Raw genomic sequence first — 20909 nt, forward strand, 5'->3', positions numbered from 1 at the left:
CTAAAACAGAAATATGTTTATAGCAAGTGAAATCTTTATTTGTTTTACTTTTAATATTAAATAGTGAAACATACAACATTTTAAACAGAGAACTTTTAACATCTTTAACAATTTGGACTGACTAGACTTTTAATAAATTGGATGACCTGTCGTTATAATTTTTTGGTCAAAATTAGCCCGTTCAAACAGTGTGACGAAAATTCAATTTCTCCTTTGTTCAAAAGGTTTACAACTTCAATACAGATTTAGTGTAACAACACTCATACTGTATTTAAGGTGTATAGCCTTTTCGCTTGGTTTTTTCTCCAAACAGAGAGAGCTTTTTCCACAAATTCATTCAGGGCAAAATTGCACAACTTCACACTCATGAGTTTGCCTTCTTTCCCTACAGTAAACCTGTTCCTGAATTTGGTCAAGACCTTATTCTGTATAGAAAACCCCCTCTAACATCCTGCAGTATAAATAGCAGATGTCTGTGTTGTCATATGTACTAACATTCTACGTAACATAGGACGGTATACTGTACGACCTCTATCACTATTATGTATGTACCGTATACAAATAAAAGATGCTATTTATTTCAGAAATTGCAAGTTTTAATTGTCACTTAAGAAACACCAACACTGCTCAAGTAATCCATAAAAGTATAATAACATCGTCATCGCTTTACTAAATAAATGATAAGTGTCTGCGCTCACAACAGACGAACGCAAACTGTGTTTTCCCCCGTTTATTTTTCATATTTAAACCACATACATTACAACGAGGCTGTTTTATCGATAAATATCTACACAGCGAGTTTAAATTGTTCGGATCAATTTCGAAAAGCTGTTTCGGTCGCATTTTCTTTGTTTACCATCCGGGACAGCAAATTAATCGTCCAACACACTTTTAATAAAACGCCGTAACTGATTGGATAATTGATATATTTCAACCAATCAACATACGCGTAATACATTCCCAATGTAGTAATGTGACTTTCGTTCTACTTTTCAAAACGGTGTTGACATGTGTTTTGCTTATATCCGCGAATCGAACTCGGTATCATGTACAACTTTGACGATGTTGAAAATCAGAGTTTTAAACAGTGCGCCCCGAAAACGCACATGTTTGAGAATGATGCGTCCCCAGAAAAAACGTGCGTCTGGCACGAGGGACGCACGGCAAAATGAATTACTGTATATATATATATATATATATATATATATATATATATATAAACATATATGGAGAAAGATATGTGTGAACAATCAGATACACAGACATACAAACAGACACGCATATTCCTATAAGAGACTTCGGCGTGTGCGCCTACATGTAGCTACGATGCAGAATGCAGCAAACATACTATGAAATCCCCATCCCTAATAAAGGATGGTTCATTCACAGTTATATACACCACCCTTACACTGCAACACATCCCCAACGTTGGAACAGTTTACATACACAGAAGGGACAGTTACATGAACATTTATTTACAAACATGAAACCATAGTTGTATTTAGGCACGATCCGATCAGGATTCATAAATACCCTAACACTATGTAAGAGAAACCGCGAAAAAAAAAAATATATATATATTATAATTGTATAATTGTGCATAGTTTGCACGAGATTTCACTACAGCCATAGAAGGAAAACAGCCAGGCTCCTCGCGTCCATGTTTTCAAAAACACCGGAACCATTTTTGAACTCCACCGAGATATCATCAACAAACACGATATATTGCGACCATGTTATAAGTTAATGAAACATATGTTATTCACCAATACTTGATGTGGCAAAATGAAACATGTTTGTATCTAATATACTGTCATAATGGAGTCAAGTCGTATGTGTTAAGATAAAACAACAAAAGCAAAACAATTTTATTTCATTTTTTAATCAAATATAGGTTTAACAAGTATGAAGTATATTGATACAAAATTAAAACAAGCACATAGAAAAATAGAAGGCATGCCATATTATTTGATACTAACGGCGAATTGTTTCTTCCTTTAACAAATATTAAATAAAAATTAGTTATGCATAAAACAAAAATGAATACAATTTTTTTGTAAAGGATAAGAACGATAAGTACGTGGAAAAGTAACAGCAAACAGTCACCGCGCAAAAATGGAAACCATACCTTCAAAACACAAAATATACCAACTTCACAAAAAGCGACATTTCAGGACTTAAATTATCGCATGCGAGCATTACTAAAATATACAAATTTTAAAAAAGACTTCATTACAAACATACGACAAGGACATTTCAATTTGAAGATAAATGTTGTTTCACAGAGGTTAAGGCGTAAAATATCCATAACAGGTCAGGTTTGACAGTTAAGTAAATAAGGCAATCTTGACCCCTCACGAAATGTGTGCACACTTTTAAAGAAATATATTGCAGTATGATAATGTATTAAATATAAATGACTATTGCATAGGAATTAGAGACAGTTGTTCAATATACAGAAATGAAACTCCATCTGCTGGAGCAGTATTGCATTCTCATTATATACAATTTGTTGTTCCTTTATTTAAGGCAAGTGACCAATTGCCAAAACAATACGAAAAAGCAAAATACGAATCAACATACACACATTGAAGAATATAGCTGGGGTCACCGCCTTGGAACGGTCAATGCAAAGCATTGGGGGTTGAAACCGGTTCTAGAGCGCTCAACCTCACACTTGGCCCAGTAATATTCATGATACATAATAGTGTAAATGAAATATATCTCATAGCATTGTAACTCAAATTAAACAATTATAGAAAGTGAATTTAAACCCATTAAATGTAATTACCATTTAATTACTCAATGGTAGGAAAGAGACCAGAGCAACAGAGTTAAAACTATGTTATGAACGATGAAATGAAATTACGAACAAATGTTAACTACATCCCTTTTTCTTTTTACAAAAAGATTTAAGAATATAACATCACATGGCTAATATTTGAGATCATCATCGTGCAGATACAGGAAGAAGCAGCAATATTGGGTGTACAAATTCCATATTACATAGCTTGGTTGTTTATGCGACTGCTAACGAAAATAAAAAATAAAATAAAAAATAAATCAAACAAGAAACGCCCGTTAGAGAGAAAATTTTACAATTTAAATTAATTTGAACAAAGTAAACACTATAGGAGATATAACACAAAAAAGAAACCAACACACATCTGTTATTTGTTAAAATTTATTATGTTAATTAGGGTCCCGATCTACGACCATGATGTGTTTTTTTTTCATAAAGCACATATTTCCATTTTGCGTCGTATTCATTTATTATATTTAAAAGCAATTCAGCAGTTTATTATTGCATTTATAGGCTACCTATTTTTTCAAAAAAAAAAAATAATTAATGATTGCATTTTGCATTTGTATACGTTAAGTTTTGTATTGATTAAACTTCTATTTACTAATGTTTTTTTGGGTTTTGATATCCTATAATGAAATTTCTCGTGTTACAATGAGGATACATTGTTTTTGGAAAAATATAATTTAAAAGGAACTCCAAAAATCGGTGTTCTATTTCTGTCTGCTACTTTTCAAAAGGAACTTATAAGAGGTTTTAGCTCATTAAAATGATGGAATAATTCGTTCCGATTGCACGTTTAATTAGTCTGTATATTAACCATTTAATGCGTTCATCATAATTGATTGTGAAGGATAAAAGACAAATCACCTCCATTAATGATCGCTTATTAGAGTGTTTAATTGCCTGAACATGTTTTTGTTTTATTTTAGTTATAATTATTTTAAAAATATCGATAATGTAATTAGCCCCCAATTCTGGGATTAGAATTACTTTAAATGATGGGGGGGGGGGGGGGGGGGTAAAATGTTTTTCTGTTTTGAAGACCTTTCATGGTTGGAGTTCAGACACAATTCAAGTTATAAACAATTGTTTCTCCCGTAATAGATGTTGTGCAAAAATAAATGTTACTACATGAACGTTTGAGAAAATTAAGAAAAGCGTATTCCGATAGCATAAAACATGTGTGTACTTTTTTATCACCAACCAATCAAAATAATGCTCTTCGGAAACAAACGAAACAACAATGTTATTTTTTCGCAAATTTTACTCTTATATTTCAAAGGGAGAATAATATTCAGATGACTTTATAAAGAGAATAAATGTCATAGTCGTCATTAATTTAATTCAGAGCATGAATTGTATTGTGTAGAATCATTCTTTATATCAACAAACTGGTTTCTTAATTGCAGAACAAAGCTTGTAAGCACATTCCACTGTATTTTTAGAAAACAAACAAGTGCTTTTAAGATTCACAAGGGTTTACTATTGCCATATAAGAAAAACTGCGTGCCCCTGGCAGCCATGTCTCAGCACACCAAAGCCCTTTTCAAACTGTACCGGGTATCATTTAAACAAATGTTTTGAGCAAGTTAAAGGCTACAGGATGAAGATTGGACTTAAATTGTGACTTCTAAAGTATTGACAAACATTTTCTATACTTTCATCTGTTGAACTAGTTTTAACATTACGTTATCAAGTTTCTTACTAAGCAAGATATTATTGGGACAAATGTTCGAGCACAGTGTTATGATGAATTGACAATAAATGTAGCTTCTAGAATATTAACAAGCTTATAGGTGAACTACGTACGACATGCAAAAGGTTATCACAAAAGCTGATTACAAGCACTGTCCTCAGGTGAGCAACACACAAATAGACAATATCTATATACGAAGTTCTATAAAATTGCATGTAATATAAACGGTTATACAAAAAAGAGAAAGAAACAAACACTACTATCATCCATTTGTCCACAACTCAGCCATAAAGACATAACACATTTTCTTCTAAACGTGGTTGGTAATCTTTGTCCCAATTTGTTTGATACACTGATCTTTAAAAAAAATGTTTTTATATAGGTTATTTCATTTTCAAAAATAAAAGCACGGAACAACTGAGATTGCAAAAAAATTACTGGCGATTTATTCACTAGGTCTTATTCTTATTGTTTTAGCATACTTAGCGTAACAATGGAATATAAAACACCATGTTCATGAAGTGTGTTATTGCGATTAACATAGCTTAGTTTGATGCTGTTATGATTTACACGAATTGTATGAGGAACTTGACAGAAAAGTGGCGATTTGGTTTGGAATTTGACCTTATAGTACATAGGGCGATTCAATTTGAATATACCTGTTTCCCCGTTGCTTTTAAATATTGGATAATGATATTGTATTAATATGTCCATACAGATTTCCGGGCAGACCGAAAGACAACCGAGACAATTTAAATTAGGAAAAAAGACCCAGCTGTGTTAAAAATGTTATTTCACTCTGCAATGTAATTGGGCTCAAATACATATGTTCTTAGAGAGAGACTAGTTTATTAGATATACCTTTTTCACGCCATGGGGTCATTCGTCTCAGATTTTGGTTGTTTTCCTGTTGGATAAAACAGGGACATAACACACATGTTCACATTTTCATTCACAAGTAGAAGCACATTGTAATTAAGCTTTTGTAAAATACATTTTATTTAAGCTTTTGTCGATTTCATTTTTTGCTTTAAAATGACCGCATAACAAACAAGTAACTCATTGAAAACTAATATATTTACCTTTAGAATATTGCAGTGAAATAGTTTGATCCTGTTCTTCGTTGCGAATGGAAACCACTGAAACACACATATAAACAGTTGAATGTGGTTACCCTTGGCTGGTAATTCTAACAAAAACATGACCCGAGAGCAATGAATGCATTTTCCTGGCTGCAAAATCCTTAATCCAGACTGTCTTTATGATTTTTACAAATTCTATTTGCTCGTACACGATTTATCAAGAATGTTCCATGCCATTTTACTACAGCAATATTTAGAAACGTTAAATAGACAGGCAAACCTTAGGAGTTTTTTTTCCAAACGTGGTTGTTTTTAATGTGTAGGAACTATGTTTGAGCAATTCACGTAGAATGCCTAACAGCACTTTCAAATAATTTGTTTGCAGTATGTTGTGATAGCCAAACATCACTTTTGTTAACCAAAGCTTTGTATTGCAACTTGATGCTTACTTACTGATTTTTTTTCATCATTGGCAATACCAGAAGAAAGAACATAGTGTCCGATGAATTTTCGAAATTATGCAATTACATATGTTGCTAATAATCATCACTGTTAGGCATTCTGTTTCTTGCCGTATAATGTTCTGCTGTATAGTGCAATTCAAGACAAGAAATGAGAGGGTCATTTTAAACTGTCAAATTTAATTTATGATAAAATGATCAGCGGGGTAACTAAAAAGATAAGGGTCACTTAATTTTCTAGTCATCGAAGCATGTGTAGTTTCTAAATGAACCAAGTGCTTCCTCAAGGCATCCCGCTCGACTATTCTCCGGTACATTTTTGCATGATGTGCATTTTTTGCCATCACCTTATATAACCACTGGGGACACAATATTTACAGAGTTATAAACTGTAGTAAATGGGACAAAATGTTGTTTTTTCAATGTGTAATAATGGTTACCTTGATTTTTATGTCCCAAATGATATCCAAGTAAATATGCGATATACACACTAAATTTTAGCCCAATAATTCCATACAAACTCAAGATAAATTCATATTTGAAAACCACCTTTCTATCTTTAGTAACAATTACAGTAGGCTGTCCAGATCCAAATAAAATACACACCATACTCATGGTCAGGTTTATTTAAATGCAACTACAGCAAAAGAACTCCTTTTAAACTCAAATTATTGAGCAGAAACAGTTTATTTCTTTTGTGTAACAGTTACCTTAATTCGACAGGTTTCCAATGATATCTCAAAGTAGATCCACGTGTACACCTTCTAAAGGAAATAGCACAGCCAAATACCTCCATTTAAACGAGAGTAATTGACTGAACTCAATTAGCAAATTTTGGAAACAGTGATATTGAACCGAATGAAATCATGCAATATCAGCAAGCAAATTACGTTCACAGAAACAATCATTAAATGCTCCTTTAAATACCGAAGTTTGCTAAAACAAATTTTCATTATTTTCAGTTATTTAACTGAACAAACATTCAGGGTCTCAAAAGGAGTTTGCTATTTTCAAAGTTTAATCAATATGGTAAACGCAAATCAATATTGATTTGTAATACAATGTTTAGCCTAACATTTAAAAAGGGGCATTGTTCTACATTAATATCCGTTTACTATACAGAAGAACAACAATTTCTTTGCAATGCCATACAAGTGCTTTATTTGTGTGTAGTGCAGTTACGACAAAAATGCGAATTCGCAACAGTGAGGTTATCATGAGCTTAACACATTAAATCTATTGAAAACGTGTAAACACAAATTTAAGTTTTAACTGATAGACCAGGAAAAGCCAGAGACGGGGAATGCTGGAAACCTGTGTTCATTTGTCAGGTGTCTGATCACGAACTTAATTTTGGACCTCATTCAATAAAGTATTTATCTTGTATTTAACGTACATGTTTGTATGTTTAAACAATAACATACAATTATTGTTCTTTTGTGACAAAGTATGTATTCACAATAATTATTTTAAATCAAAATCGATGTAAAGGACGTATGCTGCAGTTTTAATGCAAATTTTGCTCCACCTAGAATTTGATAATTTTTAGTATTTAGGTAGAACAATCTGTTGTGGATAGAAAAATATAATAAAAATCAAGGGCAACCGATATTGTTCATTTTATTTCCACTTGAAGAACAAGCATATTTCAGCGCAATAACAATTCACCAATAAGGTAATAAAATAAAAAAATGAGTAAATTAATGAGAAAAGTGTTGAAAACAACCTCTATTTCTCACAAAATCTGTAATACTGATTTAATTTGACTTCAAATTAAAAACAAATATAACATGAATCGATTGATTCATGTTTTAATCAATTTTTAAACAAAAACAACATACTTTCACCTATGAAATAAATTAAATGCATCAAAGTCATTATATTTTTTTCATGCCTTCCGCCACCTAGATTTTTTCAAAATTTACCTAAATGTTAACTGAATCATAACTTAATAAACTTATAAAAAGAAAACAATAGGTAACCGGGTCGTTTGTTCACAAATGCAGTTTAACTGCATGTATTAAAATACGGTTTAAACAATCGCAGCGGAAACAATGTAGTCATGGTCCAGGTCAAAACACATACTAGTATATATATTGCTGTATGCCAATTAAAAAGGAGATTTTAATGTAAATGAAAACACGAGATATTTGTTACAAGATCAATAAGTATAGGTAAATACATCATCCGACTTAAAAAAGATGTATACAAAACATTTAAAGGAGCATTTCGACAGTATTAGTTGTAATTCTTGACTTGACCAATGTTTTTATATATGCCATTTCAAAAGTAGATTTTAATTTAAGTGAAAACACTAATTATGTGTAGCAAGATCAAACAAATATAAGTTTATATTGAACCAAACAAACAAAACAAAATAATTGAATACATTTAAAGGGGCATACCACTATTTTTTGAACTTATTGACATGATTTTACCAATTTATTGTTGTATGCAAATGTAGATTTGCATCTAATGAAACTGCAAATAATAAAAGATGTGTATCGAGATCATTACATTAGGTTAATTCAGTATTCAATTAAAAACAATACGTATACAATGCACTTAAAGGGGCATATCAACGGTATTGTGATTCTTGATATGACTTCACCAATTCATGGCATATCATTTGTATGAATTAATGTATATAAACGCAGTACCATATTATTGGAATTGCTAGGAAATATATATGACAAACAATTTTATCTTCACAGTTCGTGTACGATAAAAATCTAATCCAACACAAGTGTTTCATTTTTAGGAAAACGTTTACATACTACAAACAAGTTTTGCATGTGACTAGAGATACTACAGAAGGCAATTATGGTGTATCTGTAAAGCAATTATTCACTTCCAATGAACTTCGTTATCCATAACGAATTAAAAAAAATATACTTATCTATGAGTTGTTGATACGCCACTGTAATGTAATAATGCTAAAAACTGTATTTTGTTTTTAAAGCTACAATGACTCAGATATTTTAAAGTACAGAATACATTTTAAGAACGTATGCGGTAGTTTTTATTATTGTTTATTACATATAGCATAATGCTTGATCTATCTTTTGCTGATATTAAAATAAAATAAATATCGAGTTTGACGGGTGTTCTTATTTGTTTTATTGAGCTTTGAATTAAACGACTATTTAAACGTGTGAATTCATCTCGCAAATATTCATTGAAGAACAAAACTTAGCACACAAGTAAAAAACTATAGAAAATAATGTAATTCTTTGAATCCATTTGTAATTATGATTACAATTTTATTTAATACCATAAAACATCAAATGGATATCACAAGGTTAATCGGAACAATAAAGCATATATATTTTTTTACTTTTAGCTTTCAATACCTTCCCGCATACAGATTTCATTCCAATTTACCCAAATGGCTCGTGGGTTATCAAAAAGAAATAAGAAAACAGATAAACAAGCAAATTTATGGAATTCATATCCCCCCGCAACATTTTGTTTGTGATAGACCGGCGGACAAACTGACGGACGGACGAACAAGGCCAATGCTATATCCCTCCGCCTTCAGAGGGGGATATTTACTAAGTCACCAGGTTCTTTTGTTCACTGTTTCAATTCAAAATACAACTCGCAGTCAAACAATAAATGCTAAGTTCCAACATATCAGGACTGAAAATTCACTAAATAAATAAATACAAGATCCTGTTTGCTCAATATAATGCGGGTCATTGTTTTGTCAAATGTTAAAAAGAATATACCTGATTGAGAATCCACTATATACTTGTATTTTTAAGGGTGTTGTTTTCCATTTCCAGAATACTTACCTCGTAAAGTTCCCCAATGCTACACGTGATCCCATGTCTTGTATTAAGTATTTCAGCGTGTCATCAAAATAAAAAAAGGGTTTCACTATATTTAGGTAGACAGATTTAGATTGCATTGCATTCGTGTAATATGACGTTATGTGTGTATTATAAATGGCTTGTACTTGCGGTACCGGCGTACGTTCAAAAACTTTGATTAACGATTGGCCAGCCTTTAAATGCCTTAGTGAACAGCAATGTTGTTATCTATTTAATCGCTTATCAACAATAAACACAATCGTATTATTTTCGAATCATTTCGGTCAGAGAGAAATAAAATAAGCGAAACAAAATAATAATTTGCAAGTATTATATACACGTGCGGCATGCACCAACATCCGCACATGGTTCAGAAGTATCAGAGCGTGATGGATGGATAATTTTAATTCATCAAATATTCTATTTAATAAATTAAAGTTTTCCGATTTATTTTGAAGCATAACATGAAACGCAAATAACGATTTTGATTATATTTTATTTATAACACATTTACTTTGATGGCATGTTTTAAATATATGATGATTCAATGACAAATTGCTTAATTTGAAGGAAAGCTATCCGTTTTAAACAAGTCGAACTTGCGACACAGACATGTTCAGTTATAAGTTAGTATTGACTGTTTTCCGTAATGAGATTCTTCTTTAATGTTACAAACATGTGATAAAAAATGTTTTTGTAGTCGCAGGAATAATTGTCGATTATGACTGTGTTATTAAGGGGCTACACATTGTTTATCAATTTTCTAAACTTCATAATACTTTATTTCTTGGTATAATTCCCTTATTGAATATACATCCCGTTTTTATTCGAATATCCGAAAAAGCATACACTTATTACGCAACCGGTGTTACAGTCCAAACAAATTTGCGTAAAACTAAACTGCCGCGTACGTCCTGAACGAAGTGAGAGCGTCTGGTAGAATGACTAAACAAAAACCTAAAACTTTATCATAATTTTCTCTCGCAAAACTGACCAATAGAAATCTATTATATTTCTACTGTAAACTTGTTATAAAGCGTAAGACAATGTCCTCCTAAACACCAACATTGAAAGACATTATTAGTAAAGATGAATAAACTGTGCAGACAAGAAACGGTACAATGGTATTTGTAACAATTATCACATTATGTCAACATTAAGTGAGATACATTACCATTTGACATCAACCAATATTACCTGGTGTTACGCAATTAATTACATCAAGTATTATACTAATTATCAATATATTAATAAGACAATCTCAAAAACCAATGTGGATACTGATCTACACTGCAAGCGTTAAGAGGTGTAGCTCCACTTTATTTAAATGGAAGTAACACACAAATGGATGCAGCGCAGAACAGTTTTGTTATGTTAGCAATTAAAAGTACTTTAGATACGATATGCAGATTTTTCACACTTAACATTATGCATGCTTTAAATGACAGTGCGTAAAATACAGTCTAAATTCAAAGAATCTTTTGAACGCTTGTATACATATTTGTTTTTCGTATTCGTTCATTTTGCACTTCAGATTGGAGCAAATAATCAACACAATCTGATTGGGATGATACCGTTGTTTTGGAATCAATATTATATAGAGGAAAGAGGAAAAACGCTACAGCGTGACGCCGACATTTTTAGTAGGGAAACAGGTTGTACACATGAAATATCGTGCCCTTATGGTTGTAATAAGCGGCAAGTGATCTTTAAATAACTTATTATTGCATAAACTCTATCTATAATGCCCTCTGGTGGGGTTCAGAAACTTGACAAAAGGAGGGCTTGAACGGAAGAAATCGTGCATTAACAAGGCGATTCACGTGCCGTTCAAGCCCTGTTATGTGTTTTTCATATTCATAATCTGGTCCACACGCAGTTACTTCCCTTCTCCAGCCTTCGACGACGGCGTTCGACGACTTTCCAAGCTAAAATGGGGAACTGAATAAGCACCAGTTTCCTCATGCATGCAGGGATAATGGCAATGACTATTTCAATCCACTTTTCAACTTATACCATCTGCACTTTCTTGACAACAGCTTTATTGTATTGGCAACGTCAATGAAGTTAAGGTTATTTACTCAACACTTTCAAAAGACTATGCTGTAAATTTAAGTGATTATGTACCTTAAACGATCCTGCTGTAAATTCCAAAATAATTCCTCATTTCTTAATTTGCGCGGCTGCATTACAACTTTGCATTAATCCACCGTTTAAACACATTTTAAATCGTAAACTGCCTATCTGAAGGTAAAGCCTCGTCATTTCGGATGATGACCGAGTGAGGCATATGTAAAACACAACCTTGAACTGTATTAAAATAATCGAATTATTTTGTCGATGTCGAATGAACAAAACATTGTTTTCAATGATATTTTAATTTATTTTGGTATGTGTGATTTGTTTATGCAATAATAGCGAAAATACACATTTTCTCGGACATGATCATCTGCGGGCGCTCTCAAAATCCGTTCCTGCCCTCGTGCTGCGCACTCGGGCAGGAACGGATTTTTCGAGCGCCCGCAGATGATCATGCCCTCGAAAACGTGTATTATCCCTATATTGAAATACAAAGTTAAGTCCAAAAAAAGTTTTGTATAACAAAATTTTATTTTTTAAATTGTGACCTTTAACTTGTGGTATGTAGACGAGTGTAGCACCAATGAGCTCACCATGAGAAGATTATGCTAAAGTGAGCTAGAGACTGCGAGCTTTTTTTTTGTCAGGCCGAACCGGATAAATTCTCCCCATCTAGGCACAAACCTTATATTCAATTTATCCTGCTGCATTTTAAATAATGCTGTTGTAACATTTTATCAAAGACAATATTTATTGGCATAACTCGATGATTATTCTGGTCGAGCCTTTAACATGTGAACAACATTCCTGACGACCGAATAACTACGGATTGTATGACATAACAAATACTTCCACATTGAACTGCTCCTTTTAATACTTAACAATCAAAAATATGACTAGAAAACGAATCGAGAATGTGATATTTTTCTTGTGAGAAATTGAAACAAGAAGGCCTGAATGGCAAACAATCGCTCACCTGAGATACACAAAACTAACCTGTTCTGTGCAGTCCAAAATACAATTTGAACAAACGTTCTGATCAAGTTTTATGCAGAGCGAAATAAAAATGTAACTTTTTGAGTGCTTACAAGGTTTAACGTTAGCCATATAAGGATTACTTCCCCTCCCCTGGCATCCATGTTTTTCAACAGACCAGAACTATTTTCGAAATCATCAAAGATATCATTTAAACAATTGTTCTGACCATGCTCAATGGTGATTTGACAGTAAGTGTGACTTTTAGAGTGTTTAGAAGGTTGTAATAAAGCCATATAAGCAAAAACGACCCGCCACCTAGCGGCCATTTTTTTCAACTAACCTGAGCCACGTCTGAACTCGTCCAAGATATCATTTGGAAAAAAGATAGTTTAATGAACATTGGACAATTAATGTCGACTCTAGAGTGTTTACAAGATTTCACTCTAGCCATGTATAGCCATGTAAAAAAAAAATGCCCCGCCCTGTGGCGGCCATGTTTTACATGAAACTGAAACCATTTTTGAACTCGTCCAAGATATCATTGTGACAAATCTACTGACCAAGTTTCATGATGATTAAACGATAAATGGGACCTCTAGAGTGTTACTTGTAACAAGGTTTTACTATAGCCATATCGGGAACAATGCCCCGGCTCGTGGCGGTTTGTTTGTCAATACACCACAATTATTTGTGAACGCATTCACTTTATCATTAGAACAAATATTCTGACCAATTTGCATGATGATTGGACTATAAATATGGACTTAAGAGTGTCAAAAAGTTGTGACTATAGCCAAATGAGGAAAAATGACCCGCCCCCTACCGGCAATGGTTTTCAACCAACCGGAACCATTATCGAACTCACCCAAAATATCATTGTGCCAAATCTATGGACCATGTGTCATGAAGATCGGACAATAAATGAGAGTGTTAACAAGATTTACTAGCCATATATAGCCATATAAGGAAACATGTCCCGCCCCTGGCAGCCATGTTTTTAAAGAAACCTAAACCATTTTCGAACTCTTCTAAGATATCATTTGGACAATTCTCTGACCAAGTTTCATGATCATCAGACAATAAATGCGGCCTCTAGAGTGTTAACAAGGATTGATTATAGCCAAATAAGGAAAAATATCCCTCCACCTGGCGCCATGTTTTTCAACCGACCGGAACCATTTTCAAAATCGTCCAATATATCATTGGCACAAATCTTCTGACCAAAGTTCATGAAGATCGGACAATAAATGTGCCCTCTATAGTGTTAAAAATGCAAATGTTGACGTCATTCCCTGCACAACGCACGACGGACAAAAGGCGATCTCAAAAGCTCACCATGAGCACATTGTGCTCAGGTGAGCTAAACGTATGCGGATAATTAAAATATAGATTGCAGCTGAAACTATGCTGTATTTGACACTATTTTAATAATTTCAGCTTTAACAGGAGACGAGTCATTAAAAAAAAAGTTAATATAAACGACAAGCATACCCGTATGACAACTTTGATCCAATGCTCAGTAAAATTACACAGATTTTCACCTCAATTTTCGTTTATTCCATTCCTTTATCAAAATTTATTTCAAACCACACTATTTGTGTATCGAATGCTCACCATTCTGACCAAACATTTGTGTTACCAAACCGTAATTAAAGTTATGTTTTCCCATCGAAGTTTACAATTATGCGTTACCAACACAGACTCCGAAAAACGTTTTGGATTCTTTGATGCTCTTAAAAAATATATGCTGTAAATACGGTTAATAAAATACCATATCAAAATCCAGTCTAAATGAAAATGGAGTGTTTGATCAAAATAAAGTATGTCACACGAAATACGTTATAAATGGCGTAATCGATTCAATAAAAGTACGCAAAGCCCGTTTTGAGATGAATTTCAGTGTAGAAGCAAAAATGATGATATATAATATAAACGATAACACACGGCAAAGCTTGGTTAAACATATACACATAGCACACATTGAAATAATGACATGCACATTCAAATCTCTGCGAGGACTATTGTTCCATCGAATGCATGGAAAGAAGCAGTTTTCACATCAATTTGATCTACCCACTCATTCCATCCCGCGAAAGCCTCCAGGTGTCACACTTTAAATGTCAAATGTCAAGTACAAGAACGTGTTTTAGGCGAGTAGAAATACGTACTAAAGGTAGATATCGGTCACGTGATCTACTACCGGAGATTAACTAGTTTATACGGTCACTGTTTTGTAAGATGGTCTATGTTTGCAACAATAACAGGAGTAATATTAATATTATAAAAGTTATGACTGAGACAGAAAATGTTGAGCGGTTTTATGGTCGAATGGGACCTTTGAAGATACATTAAAGCTTCTTATTGCAGCGGTCGTTTGTGGTGATTCTTAAAAAAGCATGATGCATGGCACTGTTTCAGTCCGTACAAGCTTGTTTATGGCCACAGTTGATATTCAAACTCTTAAATGTGACATTGACCTGTAGAGTGACACATTGTACTAGGGAATTGTCGTCTTACTATGATAATCATTTGTGCAAAGATATAAAAAAGACCCCTCACTATATGGCCAAGTTAGGGCAAGAATGGGAATTTTGCAGCCTCGCAACACGTTGTTCTTTAATAGTTTAATTGTATGCTATGTTATTTGAAAATCCATGGGTTTGACCAATGTGTGGCTGAAACAGGACATTCCAAGCATGTGTATAACCATATATGTGCTTGATTCACGCTATGTATGAACTTAAATTGTGTGGTAAGGTAAGTCCTACACGTGGTCTTATGACTTCGGAAATGTCTGCTAAGTTAGTTCAACATCCATATGACATATGACAAAGTTATGGCTGTAACAGGATAGTTTGCACATACAATGTAATTGCTATATACCTTTGCTTTGAAAGAGGGCATTTATCGAACCAAATAAAATGATAACACAAACGGTACACACAAGAAAACTGAACTATTATGAATAACATAGCAATCAAAGAAGAGTAACTGCAAACAATCCAATATGACATATTATTAAGAATTGGCCAAAGGTGTTACACGAGTATAAAACAAGTGGTAGAATATTTTTTTAAGATTTAACTTGGTTAAATAGTTTAGTTTGTAATGCAAGTTACCTTATATTTTACTTAGCTCAAATTTGGTCAAGATCAATATTTTGACTAAGATAAACATTTGTATCAAGTTTCATCAAAATGGAGTCTTATCCGTTGAAATTACAGTATAACAAGGTTTTTGAAAATAAGATTTTATCATGTAAGGTAACGACATTCTAACTCAGCAACCTTCATATTGTCAAAATAAATATGTAAACTAAATTTCATTAAGATTTAAATATAAATGTTGCCTCTAGTGTGTTTAGGCTACAGTATACGAAATACTTTTGGTGTCCAATGCTATACCCTCTAAAACATGGAACGTCATTTATTTGAATGCACACTTCTTTGTATGGGCAGTTGCCATGACTTTATTTTTGAATATTTATGTGTGCATGTGGTAAGATAAACATTTTTGTATACTAAACATTAATTGTTTTTCTTTTAGGTTGCAGACTACATGAGACTTTGACAGATGGCGGGAAACCCTCAACAACGTGAGACAGGCCGGTAAAAAGATGGCCTTAAAACAGTGACCGTTGATTCGCGTCGAGTTCCTTCTATCATATCACATAACCTTATCTTTTTTATTGTTAAAATCAATTTGGCTTGTAATGCTCTTTAAGAAATGGTATGGTTATGAAGTTGTCTACGCGCAAACGTTTGACTTTATTGTTCGTTGACGTTGTGTGCTCAGATTATCTTTAAATGGTTTTGTCTTATAAAATTAATAGTTAACCTAAAAATCTGAGAAATGTGCCTGGAAAAAAAGTTGGTTGGCATGTTCTTTGGTATCAACATACCCTCTGCTGAACATCTAGAGGGGATGTCACCTTCTCAGGTGCATGACGTCCTTTTAATTAGGTCAAAGGTCAATGGGTACAGTTTTCAGTTGTTTATGAGATGAAATACATCTCATTGTGATTTATAACCAAAATTGAAAAGTTTAAGGCAGTAATATTGTCTGAAAATGAACCTGCTTGGATCTAATTAAAATTGTATCTATTCTAGTGTTCACTTATATAGGTCAAAAGGTCATTTAGTGCACTTTTATGACAAAATAAACATGACAACTGGCATTGAAAATCAACAGAATAAAATATTATCAAAAAGTATTTTTTAAACAATGGAATAGTTTTTGCTAATTTTTGTTAACTCTATGATCGTATTTGTGAAGTAAAAGTAAAACAATAAAAGGATCCATTATATATATAATGAAGTACAAAAAAAAGACTGAAACTCATTTGTGTATTTTAGTATCTTATTACAATGTTTTCAATTGTACATTCTTCGTCCTGTTTAAACGGTATATCTTATACTGCTGATCTTATCCCTGGTGAATTACTAGATAAATTCGACAAAAAGAAAAGTGAAGTGAAGAAATTTTCTATCTGAAATCCCTACCTACATTTGGTTGACATCCTTATGAAGTTCATTAAAGCACATGGAATAGGCGATTGTCTGTTGCATATTGAAGCCTGTTCTGAGATGCTACCGTGGCTAATGGTGTACGGCCACACAAACTATGCACATAGGATTCATGTTTATCTCGTAGACATAAAAGAATTAGAATATGTAGCACCTGAAGTATTTAAAGAGTTTATTAAAGGTCACTTTGTAGTCAGGCTGAAGGAAAAAGCATTCAACAGAGTACCTGTCGACCAAGCTTCTGAGTGGATAAACAGAATGTGTAAAACGACAGGGGGTATTATTGGAATAACAAGACAGGGCCAGGCAAGATAAAGGTTTTGTATTACGTTGTCAGTAAGATCTCAGGTTTCCAATAGTACCATACAATTGTTCAATCAAAATGATGATGGCGAAGATATTGGAATATTCAAGAATAGAGCAGATGAAACTCGTTCTAGAGTTTCTTCAGAGGAAGAGTGCATCAAGTTAATGATGCAGCTCTTTGGTTCATATGATATATTTTGAGTGCATAAAGAGGAGAACAGACTGTTCTCAATAGAATCTAAGGACGTTGCAACTAATGATATCACAGATGATTTATTGACCTGTAAAAGTCGAGGTAAAATATTACTCAAAAAATTTGAAAAGAAAAGGCTGAAAGAGCAGAATGTTAAATTGTATGATCCTATTCAAAAGGTACGGTCCAAAACCAAACAATTTGCATATCTCTATAAGGAGACCGTCAGTGAAAAGCAGAAAGTGACAAAGATTTTAAAGGCTGACAGAATGCTAATGTAGAACATTCTCAACGCAGCTAATTCAGTGCGAGCCGTAGAAACAGCATCTGTACTAGAACATAAACTTTCTGATGTGCAATTATCATTTAAAAAGGCTAGTGGGAAAATGCATGAAACCCAGAAATCAAACATACTCCAATTGCTTACAAAGGACAATGATATAGTTACGCCTCACATTGTTCCGACAACGACTGATGCAACATGTGCAATAATTGATGGACACGCGCTTATACAGAGTTCAGGTAAGCCCTAGGACTGTCAAACATTTGGACAATATGCAACTGTTTTTGTTACATATGTTTTAAGGCATTTCAGCGCAAACACCACCCGAGTTGATGTGATTTTTATCGATACTTTGAAAGTAAATATATCAAAGAAGCAAAGAGAGCAAAGAGAAAAGGAACAGCGTCGACCTATCAGGAAGCTCACAACAAGTCCAAACGTTCCTCTTCCGCAAATATGGGAACAGTATATCACACACGATAACAATAAATCAGACTTGGCTGAATTTCTCTCAAACGAATTGCTAAAACAATCAGAAAATATCAGCAGGATCAACAATAGTTGTAGTAGGTGGATTTCCAGATGATGTTGACTCAAAGTCGAGTACAAACCTACGGTATGTGTAAATCATGAGGAGGCAGATACGCGGATGATATTGCACTCAAGAGACGCTATTGATAGAGGCTACATTTGTTTAGAAGTATATTGTCGAGACACTGATGTCTGCTCTTGTTAATAAACCACCTTGGAGCTGACGACGAGGTATATATGATATCTGGTACAGGCAAACACAGAAAATGTTACACTATCTGAAAAACTATGTGACAATATCACAAGGAACATTTTGGGGTTTCACGCATTGACAAGATGCGACACCAAGTCTGCTCTAAATGGAATAAGTAAGAACACCGCCCGGGTGAAGTATATCGTAAAACCTGATACATTGGAGGGTTGTGTAGAAATGGTGATGCTCTAGCAGTTTCTAAATTTCTGTGTTAGAGTTTGGATTTGTTACCCCCTAAAAATGATGCGCTTGAACTTCACATTAAAAGGGCAAATCATCAGGCAAAGATATGGCTAAATGTCACAGATAAGGATTTTCAACCTGATGATCCTCTTGATACTGGTGCATGGAAACTTACAGAAATTCATTGAAACCGGTATGGATGAGGAAACTAAAGGTCCCTACAGCATTTGTCCAGTTAGTATCATGAGGCTGTTAAACCAAGTGTAGTACAGCACGATGTAAGTGCTATCGATCTGACCAAGGATGCCTGTTTGAATGCGCTTGTGATGCGAATGGCGGTTTAAACCCTAGATAATTATTGAAAACGATTAAAGATAAGGAGATACATATACTGCCATAGTAATTCGTGTTTTGGAACACAACTGTGAATTAATGTAACGTATGTTTAATAAATTATCACACAAGACCGACATTATCTTCAGCATGATGATTCAGTAGGTCATAACAGTGCATTGAAGTCAGATGAACATTTGTTTTATATTATAAATGGTACTTCAAGATTTTGAAATATATAATTAAATAGATCACTGTTTTTGGTAAAATGTTTCTGTTTTACATTATTCATATCTATTACAAATGATACTTATTTGGTGAAGTAAAAATAACTTATCTTGCATGAATATGACATTATAGAACGTACAGTATTAGGAACTTCATTAGAGTATACTATTTGAGCTGAAATCTTTTATTTAATAAAGTATTTAGCATAATATGCATATAAAACAATATATATATTTATACGGTAACGTAGATCACACATGTTTACTTGTAACTATCTTTCATTGTTTAAAGTCTCGTAATTGTATTGGTAGTATAATGCAGAAATACTTTTGGTTTTTATTATAAAACGCTGTTATATTATAAAACGCAATAAGTATTAAAAGTCTAAAAATGAACATTGTATTCTTTTAATTTAGGTAACGTAATTTACAAAGTAAGGAACATTCACTTAAGACACAAAATAGAAATACTATTTTCATCTTCAAAGTATCCATCTCTCATTGAAAAGTTAGTTACAAATAAATAATACATGGATCTTTGGTTGTTTTCAACATACACTGCAATTTACGTTCCATACGGGTTATAAAAGTACACTTGATGACCTTTGACCTACTTATGAAAAGTAAAATCAGTTAAAAAATCAGAAAACTCTTCAAGTATCAAATATAAGTCAGTTCAGGAGTAAAATCAGTTATAGTATATGATATTTCACAATTTCGGCAATGTTACCCCAATTTTTAAAGCAAAATGCACTCATTGACCTTTTGACCTAATTACAGGGTCGTCAAGCATCCCAGAGGGTGAAATCCCCTCCAGATTTTTTTTAAAGGTATTTGCAATCATTATAACATAAAAGGAAGCCATGCCTAAGAAATGTCATCAGATGTCAGATTTCAGGAAATTTTAGGCAAACTATAAGGTATTTAACCATGAATTATTTGGTAAGTAAAAACGAAGGCAAAAACATATGCAAGAAAATATGACTTCATTATAAAGTTTGAAAAGCGTACTCTAAGGCACATACTAGTGTTGATAAAATGAAAGCAAAAAAGAAAATTGATCATATAACCCAATGTGTATACCTTGTTTCATATAAATATCATATGTATTCTGTGTAAGATATTACAATTATAAGTTTTTCGATGTTGTTATATTT

General features: G+C 33.2%; 1 protein-coding gene across 1 annotated transcript in view; it reads right to left on the reverse strand.

Annotated features, from left to right (window-relative positions):
* Positions 1-1864: 1864 nt before the first annotated feature.
* Positions 1865-20909, reverse strand: part of LOC127841563 (uncharacterized) — a 31574-nt gene continuing 12529 nt past the window's right edge. The window contains exons 7-9 of the mRNA XM_052370482.1: positions 5585-5641; positions 5364-5409; positions 1865-4859 (exon numbers count right to left, since the gene is read on the reverse strand). Of these exons, the coding sequence (XP_052226442.1) occupies positions 5369-5409; positions 5585-5641 (98 nt within the window). The 3' untranslated portion in view covers positions 1865-4859; positions 5364-5368. The remainder of the gene's footprint in view (positions 4860-5363; positions 5410-5584; positions 5642-20909) is intronic.

Source organism: Dreissena polymorpha, chromosome 8 (assembly GCF_020536995.1).
Source record: "Dreissena polymorpha isolate Duluth1 chromosome 8, UMN_Dpol_1.0, whole genome shotgun sequence".
Taxonomy (NCBI): domain Eukaryota; kingdom Metazoa; phylum Mollusca; class Bivalvia; order Myida; family Dreissenidae; genus Dreissena; species Dreissena polymorpha.